Source organism: Podarcis cretensis, assembly GCF_951804945.1.
Source record: "Podarcis cretensis genome assembly, chromosome: 5".
Lineage (NCBI taxonomy): Eukaryota > Metazoa > Chordata > Lepidosauria > Squamata > Lacertidae > Podarcis > Podarcis cretensis.
In genome coordinates this window covers 97,966,928-97,982,018 of record NC_137174.1, presented here as the reverse complement: position 1 = coordinate 97,982,018, position 15,091 = coordinate 97,966,928, and the positions used below count along the sequence as shown (strand labels likewise).

Genomic DNA, 15,091 nt, shown 5'->3' with positions numbered 1-15,091 from the left:
TTTGTTACAAACTTAATTGAAAGTGACTTTGTCAGAAGGATTGTTTTCTTTTCTATTAAAAAAAAAAAGTCAGCGTTGAAATTCATACCCTGGCTGGAGGCTCAGTGTTTTTTCATTAAGTTGGTTTTAGACTTCAGAGAGCTCTGACAGGTAGAGCAAGGCACTCAGGGGGCGGCAAACGATAGAAATCTACAGCACAACCACATGTGTATACTTCCGGTTGCCTCCCCTCAAAAAAGGACATCATAGAGTTGGAAAAGGTTCAGAAAAGAGCAAGTGGTCAAGGGGTTGGAGCAACTCTGAGATTCCCAATGAGCAGAGTCGGATACAGAGCTCCAAGCTCATGTGAAGCAGCCGCACCATCCTTCTGGGATACAAAAGAGGTCAAACTGCAGCTGCAGTATATTTAGGGCCAGGGCAGGCTGGGGCGGTTGTGGTCATGCAGACCACCCACCAGAGAGCAGCAGGGCCCCGTGGGGGGGCAGTAGCAGCAAGCAGGGGGGGCGGGAGCACCTCCCATGAAACACACGGGGTTCACGGCGGTGCAGTTTGCATACAATCGCACGTTTTCAAAAATTAATTTATTGCTAAAAATGACATCCCACCTGCTGCACATCCTATGGAAAGGCAGAACACTGGCTGGCTGTGCTCTTGAAAGAACCACTTTCAAGCTCTCTTAAGGCAATACAGAGAAATGGGTCCAGGTGGGCTTTGAGATCTGTGAGTCTCAGGCTTCCCGAGCTGGAGCAGGGGATTTCAACAGTGGAGACGGCAGGGATGATGTGTTAAGTGCCTTGGGTAGAAATCTGGGCTCCACAGACGATAATGAGCTCCACCACCGGCGCGTTCCGTGTGGTGTTGGCCTCTCTCGATGCCAGCGGAATACCCTGCTGTGAAACCACCTGATCCCAGTGCCTCATGTGGAGTTGGCTAGCTAAATTGCCAGGGGGGTAGGAAAGGAAAGGTCGCGTTTTCCACCTGACATCGAAAGGCACATGCAAGTGGCCGCCTTGCTTCAGTACCTGGGCCCATCAGCAGCGAAGAAAACCCGAGAGCTCGGTTGGTTAGAGCGTGGTCTGGTAACTCCCAAGCTTGCATGTTCAATCCCCGTAAGGGACAGCTGCGTATTCCTGCATTGCAGGGTCCCTTCCAGCTCTCTGCTTCTATACAGTCTTTCCTGCCTACCTTAGCCACTAAGGAACCCAATGGCGCAATCCAATAAATACTCCCTCCTAAATATGAAATGTGGGACGCGGGTGACGCTGTGGTCTAAACTACAGAGCCTAGGGCTTGCTGATCAGAAGGTCAGCAGTTCAAATCCCCATGACGGGGTGAGCTTCTGTTGCTTGGTCCTTGCTCCTGCCCACCTAGCAGTTTGAAAGCACCACAAAGTGCAAGTAGATAAATAGATACCGCTCCAGCGGGAAGATAAATGGCGTTTCCGTGCGCTGCTCTGGTTTCGCCAGAAGTGGCTTTGTCATGACCCGGAAGCTGTACGCCGGCTCCCTCGGCCAGTAAAGCGAGATGAGCGCCGCAACCCCAGAGTCGTCCGCAACTGGACCTAACAGTCAGGGGTCCCTTTACCTTTACCTTTTAAAATATGAAATACCTGGTTCAGCTTTGATCCCATCCCACCCATACTATGGCGGGGGTGGAGAGGTTGTGGCCCCCAAAAGATGCTGAAGCCAATTAGAGTTGGGAGTCCACAACATTTGAAGGGACACCAGTTCTCCATCCTTGTGCCTCATGACCAGGAAGCAAATATGGCCCTCCAAATCTCCACCTGGTCCTCTGAGCTGTCTAGGCCACACCTCTTCCTGACCTGTAGTCACCCCACCCAGTATTTTTGCCTGGTTGGAAGGTGCCTTGACCCATGCCAATGTCTCTTGCTTGTCCAGACGGAGGAAACAGAGGAACCAGCCTCCTGTCCCAAGGCAAAGTTGACATTTGTTGCTCCACAGGTGGAGCCTTCCTTGCCACTGAGCTTTCTGACGCGTGAGAGGGAAACCCATACCTGTTGATCACCTGCCTTTTGCACACCCCTTAAAACCGGGGCACGAAAGCTATGATCCTCCAGGTGTGGGCTGCACTACGGCTCCCATCATCCCTGGCAGCCAGTCATGCTGGCTGGGGCTGATGGGAATTGGAGTCCCACATTCATCTGGAGAGTCCAATCTCTGTAAGCCACACTGCACCCTCTAGTACAGTGTTTCCCAACCTTGTGCCTCCAGCTGTTTTTGAACTACAACTCCCATCATCCCTGACTAGCAAGACCAGAGGCAAGGGAGGATGGGAATTGTAGTCTGAAAACAGCTGGAGGCACAAGGTTGGGAAACACTGCTCTAGTAGACCAGGGTGTCTGGATCTGTGTGAGACGAGCGGGCTGCAATTTGGTCCCTGGCAGGTGCCTGCTGCGCATCATCCTGTGCAGGCAGCCAGGCACGGGCGTCAGAAATCCTGGTGAAGGCAGGACTGAGGTCTCTGAGCTGCAGCCGGCCGGCTGCCTGCTCTGCCACACTGCTGCCAGTGGCCTCATTGGTGCCTTGCAACAGAGCCCAGCTGTGCTAAGGAGCCAGGCGCCCTCTGTTTCATTGCCCCTTCTCGGCTTTCACAGAGGGACATGCCAGCACCGCCTCGCAGCTTGTCTTCTGTCCTCCTCCCCAGCCCAGCCAGATCACATGGGCAGAGCTGAATCACCTGTTGCAGAGGCCAGTGCTGGAAACAGGTGAGATTCTTCCAGCAGATGAAAAGCATCTGGCAGCTCGGGCAAAGCAGGAGGGAGCTTATGCACCTTTTAACTTTCCTGCAAGCAAGGCTTGCAGAAATTCCTTCTTCTATGCAACTATTAAAGGTGCAGGAGGCCTTGTCCTCTCTGTTCATCTAGCCACCCAAGTTTTATTTAGATAATTTATATGCCACCTTTGCTCAAGTCACAGGGCGGTTTGCAGCAGGCAAAAAGATTTTAAGGGCTCCATTAAAAACACTTAACAAATTGCTAACAGGAGCAACGAGGTCTCTCCCAATGCATGCTGAAAGAAAGATGTGTCTTAACAGCCGCTTAAAGTTATGAAGAGGTAGTGCCAGAAGTGCCTCAGTGGAGGGAGGGAGTTCCACATACAGGGGGCCACCACCAAAAAGGCCCTCTCCTGTCTTCACAACACCACAGATCTCATACAGAGGAGAAGGAAGAACCATCTTGACAACCTCATCTGCCCAGGCAGAGATGTACAGAAGAAGTTGGACAATGGGAGACTGTAGTTCTGCCATGTGCTAGGGGTAGGCAAGTCAGGACCTACTGCAGATTTTATGGCCAGAAGACAAATTATCAGCTCCCACCCCCTTGGCTCACTTTGACAGGTTATTCTCCCGTGAGATCTCTGAGTGATTTGCCGGAGACTGGCGAGATTTTCGGACTCAATTGTTTTAACAACATCAAAACCCACAAATTGCCTCTTCCCCCCAACTGGTGAAATGGGGGGGGGGAGCAAAGCAGGGTGGGATTTTTGTGTGTGGCAGGACTGTGAGTGCAATTAAAACCAATTCTCTGACATCTGTCCTTATCACCTTGGTCAGGAGGTCATGGAGTTCTGGTAAAGAAACCCAAAACAGATTTGACAAGCCTGAAAACTGCCCACCTCCTTTCTTTTTGTCCCGCCACAAAACATGTAGCACAGGATTTTGAAGTGCTGCAATAACCTCCTAGCAGAGGGGTTGTCACCCTGGTCCCTACTGCCCACTAGTGGGCGTCTCAGGACTCTAGGTGGGCGGTAGGGGGTTCTGCGGCATCTGGTGGGCAGTAAGGAAATGTTACCATCAAGAAAGATGCATTAGTGGGCGGTAGGTATAAAAAAGGTTGACTACCCCGTCCTAGCAGATAGCATTATGGGCAGCGGCACCTCCTTGGGCAATTTTCAGCTCTCAAATATTGTTTATTGATGGATTGAGAGCTGCTTTTGGTTCCTCACCTGCGTGTGGTCCACAACAGAGGCAGCAACATACCGTCCTGCCTGCCACATGCATGGCTGAGGAGGAGGAGGGAGAAAGGTTGTTTTCTGCTGCTCCAGAGAAGCGGACACGGAGCAGTGGTTCCAAACTACAAGAAAGAAGATTCCACCTAAACATTAGGAAGAACTTCCTGACAGTAAGAGCTGTTCAACAGTGGAATTTGCTGCCAAGGAGTGTGGTGGAGTCTCCTTCTTTGGAGGTCTTTAAGCAGAGGCTTGACAACCATATGTCAGGAGTGCTCTGATGGTGTTTCCTGCTTGGCAGGGGGTTGGACTCGATGGCCCTTGTGGTCTCTTCCAACTCTATGATTCTATGATTCTATTCTATGATTCTAGGTTGGTTCCTGCCATGTACACAGGAGGTCCCAGATCGTACCCCTGGCATCTCCCACTGCAGCTGGCATTTCGGACGTGTGACTCTCTCACTGCAGTTGGACTGTAACTCATGTCAGTCCCAGCCAGCATGATGGGAACCGGAGTACAACCACATCTGGAGTGCCATTTATGTTCTGCATGCCCATAGAAATTGCAGACGGGGACGAGGCCCAAAGCAAAATGAGTTCCCCAAATCATCCATGACCGAAGCCCTTCCCATCAAACACCACCTCTGAGAAAACTGGAGATCTTACTTAGTTACCAGCTACCATTTCTAATATATTTACAGCAGCTGAGGTCTTTTTCCAGAACCAACAACTCTTCGAGGAGTAAAAAGAAAGACAGGTTACAAATGGTACATGGAATGGTGTTTTTTTTTTCCTTCAACATTTTCCAACTATTTAGGACGGGGAAAAGAAGTTACAATGCTAGACTCCTTTTCATTTAGTTACATAAATAAAATTTTTATAAATATCTCTTTATAAACAATATATAAATAGCTTTACAACATAAATACATTTATGCGTGACATGAATGTACAAACAGCTTCCTCAGTCTCTGGGCTTGGAGCGGTCCTTTGTCGTGGGTGGGTTGTTGGTGTGTAGGATACATATATGTGTGTGTGTGTATATATTGGGTATGATAGGAAAAGAGCTTTTGGATTTCAAAAACAAACCCACCCCGGACACCCCACCTTCACCACTAACACCCCCCCCCCAAAAAAATTGCTGGTTCTGCTACAAGTCCTCGTACCAATAGGATAAGCCCAGCCAAGCCTTTTTCGGGTGCCATCAACATTGACGCTGCATCATGGTGAGGAGATGGCAAGAAATGTCCTTTGGGATGGGGTGATGGAATGCAGAATAACCCTCGTCAGTTCAAAGACCTGGAATGAGAAAAGAGTTGATGGATTAGGAACTTCCCAGATCATCTCTAGGTAGATAGGTTAAGAAGTAAGTTATACATATATAAAGACAATGCTATTTTCCTAGAAAAAAAGGTGCTGGAGCTCAGCGTTAACTTCTACCTTGTTCTCTTAGAATGGGAATGGCACCCACCTGCCTCCTCTTTGGCTTCCTTCCCCCGCCCTGACTGAAAGCAAATCCAGCTTTTCTGATGCAGCACTACACATCTTCCAGTGGGTGCTGCGTGACGACAGCCTTACATTTCTATGTATACAGGAAGATATGGTATCTCGTTTTGTATCTGTATGTAACTATAAATGGGACACAGCGTATTAATCAAGAAAAGGTCGCAGGATAATACAAGAGCTTGTATAAAAGGTAGCACTAAGTTAACTCTATCTAGCAGTGTGCTTGCTCTACCGGGGAAATGTTTATCACCAGCAGAACATCGCAGTGCAAGAGAGTACATTCAGCATGCTGCTGGCAACGTTGCTGCACAATAGATTGTGTTAACCTGTTGCGCAAGGAGTTTCCGCTAGTGCAGCTGTTGCGTTGGGACTCCTTTGAAGCGCAGTATTATAATTCTAGCAGGCAGAGAACATTGGAACCAGCCCAATAGATCATTCATCAAAGCAGTACAAGACCACGACATAACAATATTAGAAGGATAAGAATGAAAGAAAGTCCGCTCCAGCTAAAGAATTAAAACCTGCCATTACCAAGGCAGCGTCTCACATGCTTAGGGGCTAGAAATTGAACAGACAACGATCCTGTGCATGCACATGCCCACAGCTGCATATAAAAAGCAGAATAATTAGCAATAATTACACCAACTCATATCTATCGCAGTAGTTGAGACACTTAGCAAAGAAAAGGCATAGCTAAGACGTGTGACCATCTAAACGGAGGGTTCTTTGTTGGGTTGCCAAGTTGTGGGCTAAGTGGGCAGGTTTAGGATCCAGTTTAAGTTCCCCCCTCACTGGTCCCATCCCACTTTGGGGGGACTTAACACCAGCCTCAGCCTCAGCCCCTGCAGAGCAGGGATGAGCAAATTATGCTGGTTTATCTTTGGCTCAGTCAGATATCCCGTGCATCTTAAACTGTGTTAACCCAGCAGATCTTGCCATAGGATTGCCCCGCAAGAGATGTCCCTTTAAGCTGATTAATCATCTGCCTTTGAGCCACAGGAAGGCAGCCGGGCTACTTTGCTGCTCTTTTTGGAAGCTTCCTCTCTGGGAAAGGGCTGGCCAGTCCAAGCCCAGGTTAAATTCAAAGAAGCCTGCGAAGGGAGAGCAGGGGCAAGTCGCCGGTTGGAGAAGCTACAGGCTGAGCCAGAAGATCTGCTCAGTCTTCCCAACTATGCTGAGAAGTATATCTATCTATCTGTCTGTCACATTTATATCACAGCCTTTTGCCCAAGTGCTCAAAGTGGTGTGCATGGTTCTCCCCACCTTCTCCCATATTTTCTCCCCACAACAACCCTGTGGCATAGGACAGGCTGAGAGAATGAGACTGGCACCCAAGGTCACCCGGTGAGCTTTTTGGCCAAGTGGGCGTTTGAACCCCGGTCTCTCCCAGGTCTCGGTCCGACATTCTAACCGCTATGTGGCACTGCCTCTTTTGCTCTAACCCAGGGGTCCCCAAACTAAGGCCTGAGGGACTCGTTTATCTGGCCCGCAGTGACCCCCGCCGCCCGCTGCCGCCACCCGCTCTTCCCGGCACTGCACTGCACAGCTGCCCACTTCCGGGTCAGAGGAACACCGGAAATAGCTTGCGCACATGCACAAGTGTTATTTGCGCATGCGCAAGCATTATTTGCACATGCACAAGTGTTATTTCCGGTGCACATCCGGGTCGGAGGAGGCTCATGCACATGCGCATAAGCTATTTCTGGTGCTCCTCTGACCCAGAAGTGCACCAGAGATAGCATGTGTGCATGCGTATGGGCACACACTCCCCCACCCTCCGGCCCGCCACATGATCGGTGCTGGAGACACCGGCCGGAGGTGCGGTAAGTTTGCTGACCCCTGCTCTAACCACTAGACGACACTGGCTCTTACGGCAACTGCGGCAACTGTTTCTAAGCTGGCACCTATGCATATAAATTGGCATAGGCATACATCCCAAAGCTCTGTGTCCACTGGCAATGCATTGGCGCCCCCCCTCAATGTGTCTGTCTCCACATAAGAAAAACACAGCAAGGGGAGAGACTTGGAGCAGCCGACACAGCATGAGGCGATCTGCAACCTCAGCTGCGCTTGTCTTCTCGAAATGAGCAAGTGAGAGCCACTCGCCCATCCATCTGAACCCTCATAATGAGCCCCTGGCCTGGGCGCTTTTCACGGTTTCCTAGTAAACCTGCTGCCTACGCCTGGGAATGCCTATCTGCGCAAGAGGGCTGGAGGAGGGAGGCTGAGCTCCTGGCGGAGAGAGGGCCGGCTCTGGGGAAACCATCAATGTGGTGTTGTTTGTAGCCGGTGCTCAGCAGGAGCAGGGGAATTTGCCCCCGGCCCTGGGTTCAAAGGGGTCGTGCGAACAGCCCTAGCTGGAAAGGAACCTGTTGCTTGCACACCCTTCTCCCGGACCAGCAGCACAGACAGAGGGGTTCTTGGCTGCACAGCAGCAGTAGCTTGATCGCTCTGCACACGACGGATCCCATTGCATGGATGCCTCACCAGTTATGCTCAGAACCCTCTGCAGCTCTGAAGAGGAGGTGGAGCCACTCCCCATGATCCATCCCCGGTGGGTTCCCCCAGAAACCTGGGCTTTCCCCGAGGAGACTCCTTTGGCACAGGGCACTGAAGGTTGGGTCCACAGGCTCCCTGGGATAACTAGAAGAGAGAGTCTCACTGCTGGAAAACCAGTTATCCCAAAGGCATCAATGGCTGTGGCCTTTGAATGAGCCGGGAGGCAGCACTGATGGGCAAGGGAGTTTCTCCTGTCCATTACTACATAACCCAGTTATCAAACCAGGAGCTGGCTGGGGTGCCCGTAGTCCCAGCTGTGCAGTCCCTGCACCAGAGGAAACGTCTGGCTTGGGCTATGACCCCCCCCCCATTTGTGGTGGGCATCCCTGTGGCCTTTAACCCTTGCGTTGAAGTTGCTGAGGTCCTTCCAGGCTACCAGATTGCAGGCTGCTGAAACCAGAATCTGTGCAGGATGAGCACTACTGTCCTCACACTGTCCCTCCACTGCCCCACCCAGGCTGCCAACTAGAGGAGGAAACGACAGGGAGTTTTGACCAGGCAGCGGGTCTGGCTGGTCAAGCAGCTCCTCCAGAGCGAGGCCTGGGGCACACTTTCAGCCAAGTGGGGCTGTTTGGTTGCCCCCCTGGGCCACTTGCCTGTTGCGATAGAGAATCCTCTGCATCCCTTAAAGGTAAAGGGACCCCTGACCATTAGGTCCAGTCATGACCGACTCTGGGGTTGCAGCGCTCATCTCGCTTTACTGGCCGAGGAAGCCAGCGTACAGCTTCTTGGTCATGTGGCCAGCATGACTAAGCCGCTTCTGGTGAACCAGAGCAGCGCACGGAAACGCCGTTTACCTTCCCGCCAAAGCAGTACCTATTTATCTACTTGCACTTGACGTGCTTTTGAACTGCTAGGTTGGCAGGAGCAGGGACTGAACAACGGGAGCTCACCCCGTTGTGGGGATTCGAACTGCCAACCTTCTGATCGGCATGTCCTAGGGTTAAACCACAGAGCCACCCGCGTCCCTTACATCCCTTACAATGCTGTAATTCTGTGATTCCCCACTAGCCAGCTCCCTGGCCTCACCAGCCCCACTCTCAGACATGGTGACTCTGGCCCTGGATTCCCTTCATTTTCTGCACCATAGATGCCACTGCTGCTACTGCCCTTGCCTTCTGCAACCCTCCCATTCACATGGATTGAATGCTGCAAGCGTTTCGGACAGAGCGTTTGCCCAAACCTGGCACATTCCTTTGGCCAGCTGGCAACCTCAAGAGACACTTGGACATGTGCCCCACGATCTGCTAGTCTCTCCTGCAGATCAGCTGCAGCTCGTTTCAAAGGGGGTCTGCACTAAACTCTGCAGTGAATTGTAGTGGGCCCCTCCGCTACAGTTGGTTCCCCCCCCCCCGCCGCCACTCTTCAGAGACCCCCCACCTCACATGGCCCGTGAACATGACCCCCCACCTCACATGACCCGTGAAAAGCATTCACAAGGCCACACAAATAGCAGGAAGTTCAGAGGGAGTTCTAGCATCCTTGGTGCAAACAAATGTTCCGAGTGCGTAGTTAAACAATGGAACTCCCTCCCACTGGAAGCCACTGACCCAGGTGGCTTTAAAAGAGGGTGAGAGGGCAAGCAGTTTCTACACGGAGTTTAGCTCAGTTGGTTGGGCATGAGTTGCTTAACCTCAGGGTCGTGGGTTTGAGCCCCATGCTGGGCAAAATATTCCTTTCAGGGGGTTGGACTAGTTGACCCTCATGGTTCCTTCCAACTCTATGATTAATTTCAATGGGCAGCTGGATCGGAGGGAAGCTGTGGGCACACGCCAGACACCTTTCCAAACCCCCTCTGCCCAGCTGGATCTTCAGTGGGGAAGGGGCTGTATGGCATGGGGAGGCTGGTACGTTGGGGAAAGTGGGGCCCTGCCCTCAGACAGCCCTTACCCGCCCATCTTCCTTCTTACAAACAGACTGAGTTGGCTCTGCCGCCACCTACTGGCAGCCTCCCTTCCTTCTGCCCTACCGGTTGCAATGGGCACCAGCCACCACTGTGTATGACAACCTTGACACTGATCAATACGCTGTCTGGAACTGGGCTTCTCCAACCTCCTATTTTAGTTTCCGGCTCTCAGCAGGTGCCTTAGCCATCTTTGCTATGCCGGCGGCAGGCAGGAGGCTCTCTGCAAGGCAGCACGGGGGATGTATAAATAAATAAGGAGCCCTCCCAAGAAAATACCCTTTGGATTGTTTGAAGGCCTAACTATAGGAATAACTATAATTATTTGCAGCGCCTAATTTGAGAAGAAGCAGGTGTGAGCCAAATCTGAGGGCTGTCTTCAGGAAAAACAGCGCCCTGCTCCGTGCATGTGGGGGGCAGGCCAGTTTTGGATCTGAGGCATTTCTCACTGCTCCACACCCCAAACCCTCACTGTTTTGGCCTCCAAGCAAAATATTTAGTTATTTTGTGGTCTGCCTCTCGGACCCCTGCAGATAATTTATGCACTTGCCTTTAAGGAATAATTTGCTCAAATGTTCTCCTTCAGTGCCCCAAATTATTATACACACTCACGTCAGAGGGGTGGATTTGGGGACAGTGCACCAGTCTTGTGGAAATAGTGTTGGGGCTACATTGTGTAAGCCTTTTTAAAAAGAAAAAAAAAAAAGGCCCCGTTCAAATCTCACATTTACCAAGAACCTGCTATGTGGCCTTAGCTAAGCTTCTATCTTTCGGCCTCAGTCCTGCCTCCAAGGTGGGAACAAGAACCCTGGCCAAACTTAAAGGCTGGTTTTCAATATTATGCGGACATGAAAAGTGCTTTGAGAACTCGAAAGCGCCACATACTTGCATGTTTGATTTGTGGCAAATTCATGCAAGAGACGGATGGGGTAGGAGAGCTGGGGGTGGGGGTGGGGAATCACATCTGGCAACCAAGGAGGCTTAGCTTGGTCAGAATCAAGTAAACACTTCCAGAATTAGTTACAGGTAGGTAGCCGTGTTGGTCTGCCGTAGTCAAAACAAACAAACAAAAAATCCTTCCAGTAGCACCTTAGAGACCAACTAAGTTTGTTATTGGTATGAGCTTTTGTGTGCATGCACAGTTCTGTGTATCTGAAGAAGTGTGCATGCACACGAAAGCTCATACCAATAACAAACTTAGTTGGTCTCTAAGGTGCTACTAGAAGGAATTTTTTTGTTTCGTTTCAACTTCCAGAATTAACATTCAATATATTACTTCCGGTCAATGAACCGCCATAGCTGCTAGATGGCCGTGAAAATTTGTGTCCCAGGCTTTTTGGACTCATCTACCCATGTGCTATCTGAAACCAAAGTGGCACATTGGTTGCCAGATGTGAAATAGATGGGCATTGTTTCCAACTCTCCTACCTCACAAGAGGGCTATTAAGGACAACTAGCTAGGGTGACTAGGCTCTACCTCCACAGCTGCAGGCAGCAGTGCTTTCAAAGAATAGTTTGTCTGCATTCAAGCACAAGGGAAACACTCCCTTCCTGTGGTTTCCAGCAATTGGTATTCGGAAGCATTTCTGCCTCTGAACTTGGAGGCAGCACATAACCATTGTGGCTAGTAGCCCTCGATAACCCTCTCCTCCATGAAATTGTCCAGCCCTCTCTTACATTTAGGTTGGTGCCAGCACCAGATTGAGGGCTGTGTGGGCAGTTCTGCTGCACAGGGCACTGAGTGAAGGGGGCGACCAATTGAGAAGATCCCTAGCTGAGAAGATCCATTTGGGGGTGCCAAATGTTGGGCGCTATATTAGGAAAGATGACCAAAGAGTCTGCCCCAGCTGGTGGCCATTGCCAATGGCGGACCTCTCAAATTTCAGCGGCGCCCTATGCATTGCTGTGCCTGAGGTTCCGTGCCAGGGGTGCCAACTTGAATAAAATATTGGGGGGGGGGCAGGTAAGCCCCACTGCGCATAACTGATCACATGACACAGTGCGCACACACCATTTGAATGACGATGCCCTTCAACTTCGGGGCAGCCTGGCCCACTCAAATATTTTAGGGGAGGGGCGAAGACCCCCATGTCACCAGGGAGTTGGCTCCCAGGCTCCGTGCCCAGTGCGGCAGAGCTAGGAGAGCTCCTCTAAATTCTCCTCTGATATCACTGCCTCCAGTGGGAAGGAGTTCTGTAGATTAACTACAGGCTGCATGAAGAAGGAAGGGGAGAACCACGTGCGCCCCCTCGAGCTACTGGGAGGAAAAGGTGGGGTACAAGAGAAACAGACAGACAGACAGACAGACAGACAGACAGACAGACAGACAGACAGACAGACAAGGAGGGGGTTTGAGGCGCTGAAGGTTAGAGCGCTCTCACTTTTGCGCTAGCGTTAAAATCTGCGCCGTCTCGGCTTGGGATGGACGGCAGCGCGCGCTGTCTACTCACCGCCGCTAGGTGTCGCCCGCAGGCCGCCCTCGACGGCTCAGCAGCCCAGGCCGCTAATGGTGCCGATGCGGTCCAGCTTGAGGCCGAAGCAGCTCTTGGTGGAGCCCTTCTTGGAGGGGCTTTTGAAGCGCCGCGACCCTCCTCCTCCTCCGCCGCCTCCTCCTCCGCCGGCGTGGTGCTCCGGGTGCGCCCCCCGCGCCCAGGTGGCCCGCGACTGCTTGGTGTCGGTGCGCAGGTCCCGCATGAGCCTCGACGACGACGAGCCTTTGCCCTTCTGCTGCGAGGAGGAGCCCTGCTTTCCTCCGCCGCTCCGCGCACCGCCCGCCGCGGGCCCCGACGACGCCTCCAGCAGCTCCGCCAGTTCGCGCCCCAGCGCCGCCAAGCTCCCCGACGGACCCTGCGCGGAGGAAGCCAGATAGAGGGGTTAGCGGGGTGCTGGATGGGGGTGCAAGTGGAGGGAAGGAGGGGCAGGGCAGCCCCACTGCAGCAGCAGGAAATAACAGCCCAGATGGTTTCTCCTCTCGGCTCAGCCTGGCCGCCCCCTCGAGGAACCTCGGATTGCCCCGGGCTGCGGGGAGAGCGATGGCAGGAGGAGGAGGGCCGGGGGGTGCGGGTGAGAATGGGGCTCCCATCAGGACGCACTTGCGCACCCCAACACGCGGAGATTCCTGCCACCCCAGGGAAGTCCCCTCGAGGAATATCCCCCGTCCTAGGGACTGGGAGGACTGGCGGGGGCGGCGAATTGGGCGGGTGGCACCCGGCCGTCCTGCCCATTTGTCAAGCCCACCTCGCCACCTCAGCCTCAGGCCAGAGGACTGTCCGGGTCACAAGTTTATTCGGAGAGAAGGAAGAGAAACGACAACGCGGAGTGGGAGGGGGCTGGAGGGGCGGGGGGGAAATGCCGGCAGGAAGAGGTTTTTTGGGGATCAGATCGCCCCAGATCAGACCTCCCCGACCCGATACAAAGCAGCCTGGATCTCGAGTTTCACTTGGGAGAATGGTTCGTGGAATCGCAGAGTTGAAAGGGACCCCGGGGGTCATCCAGTTCAACCCCCAGCGATGCAGGAATCTCAGCGCCTGCTTGGCCGGTGAAGAGAACTGGGGGTCTTCTCCAGGAAAGCTCCCCCGATTCCTTTTCTCTCTCCTCCGCCAGGGACAATACCCCCCTCACCATTTCCACTATCTCCACAAAAACACCCACCTTTGGTCCCCCTTCAGCGCTGCCCCTCCGAAGGCGCGCCCGGCGCCCGGTGGGTCTCCCAGCTTCCCGCCCCGTCTGCTTCTCCTTCTGGGGGGGGGGTGTCGAATCTTCCGCTCTATTTCCCTAGCGCCTCACCCCAAGGAGAGGCACCTCTCCGCGGGCACGGAGCTCGGAATCCGCCCCGTCGCCGCTTGCCTGGACGCCCTCCCCTCTCCCTCTCAGCACCACGGGGCGATGGAGAGCAGCCGGCGGCAGCTGGAGTCGCCGACCCACCTACCCGGCCCGAAAAGAGGGCGGCGGGGAGAGTAAGGGGCGTCCCTCTCATTCAGCCCTTCCTGCCCCACTCCCAGCAGAAGCCACCCAGGGCTGGACCGTCCGCCCCGTCGGGGATGCAAGAGGCAGGGCTACGCGGGAGAGAGGGATCCCGCTTCTACAGCCCAGGCAAGATCGCGCCCGCTGACTCCAGAAAGTTATCCGGACGTCAGCTCTGCCCGTCAACCGGCTTTAAGGCAGGAGACGACAGCCACTCTTTCAGCCAGCCACCCTAGAAAGCGGGGCAACTTAATCCGGATTACCGTTTCTGTGAGGACTCCGACAGACCTCGCTTCTGCTCGTCTCCAGCCACCTCTCCTCACCTCATCCCGAATCTACCCGTCCATCTATCCTTTCCCTCCTAGTCCCGAAGCTTCCAGGGATCGCCCCCGACGGAGAAGCAGCCCGGGACCTTTCCCGTCGAATTTCTCCGCGCCGCCTTACCTTCTGCAGGTTCTGGGGAGCCGGCTTCGCCTCCAGCGCCAGGGCGAGCAGGGCGAGGAAGAGTCCGCAAGCCACGACGTGAGAGATGTACATCCTGGACCGGGTGTCGGGAGAAGAGAAGGGGAGAAGGGGAAGGAGCCGGAGAGCGCGGGAAGGAGACTCGGGAGGCGGCGGGACGGGAGTCCCCTCGACGGCTAGGCGAGCGCAGCGGCGGAGGATCGACGGCCGGCGAGGCGCGCAGGCTGCAGGCTGTGTCCGAGGGCGGCGCGTCTGCAGACCAACCTCTCGCTCTCCTTCGACGGCCAGAACCGATTGTAGCGCCGGGATGGCCCTCGGCCCTTTATAACCAACCTGCGGGGTGATGTCATCCTCCGCCTCACTCGCACGCGCGCGGGGGGGGGGGGGGAGGAGGTGAAAGAGAAGCCGCGATCCCGGAGTTGGATTTTGCGCTTCTCACTCGATGGGGCGCACGGGGATTCTCGCTGGACGGAGAGCCTTTGGGTTACTAACCTGCAGAATAGAAGGGACGGGTGTATGTGTGCATGGAATACAAGTCGTGGAGGTGAAACGGCCGCGCGCGGGGGGGGACTTTAGGGAGCAGGCGGGCACGTCCTGGTGTGGTGGTGGGCGCTCTGCAGAGATGCCCCCCCCCTCAGCACCTGTAGGCTTGCAACGCGTGGGAGATCAGCACCGAAGACCCCGCACAGACTAGTGCAAACTTGTAATCACTCTCACAAACACGTGTCATCA

At 53.7% G+C, this 15,091-nt stretch overlaps 1 protein-coding gene across 1 annotated transcript; it reads right to left on the bottom strand.

Annotated features, from left to right (window-relative positions):
* Positions 1-4,637: 4,637 nt before the first annotated feature.
* On the bottom strand, positions 4,638-14,647 carry NPPC (natriuretic peptide C). The gene is made up of 3 exons (XM_079978344.1): positions 14,342-14,647; positions 12,385-12,781; positions 4,638-5,265 (listed from the first exon to the last, which is right to left on the bottom strand). Exons 1-2 carry the CDS (start codon positions 14,432-14,434, stop codon positions 12,422-12,424), a joined length of 453 nt encoding a protein of 150 aa, XP_079834470.1. The 5' UTR covers positions 14,435-14,647; the 3' UTR covers positions 4,638-5,265; positions 12,385-12,421.
* Positions 14,648-15,091: the final 444 nt, after the last annotated feature.

Bases quoted from the DNA above. Each gene is read 5' to 3' on its own strand.
- NPPC (XM_079978344.1), bottom strand. From the start codon at position 14,434: ATGTACATCTCTCACGTCGTGGCTTGCGGACTCTTCCTCGCCCTGCTC. The intron at 12,782-14,341 runs GTAAGGCGGCGC...TCCTCCGCGCAG, and splicing joins CTCCCCAGAACCTGCAGAAG to GGTCCGTCGGGGAGCTTGGC.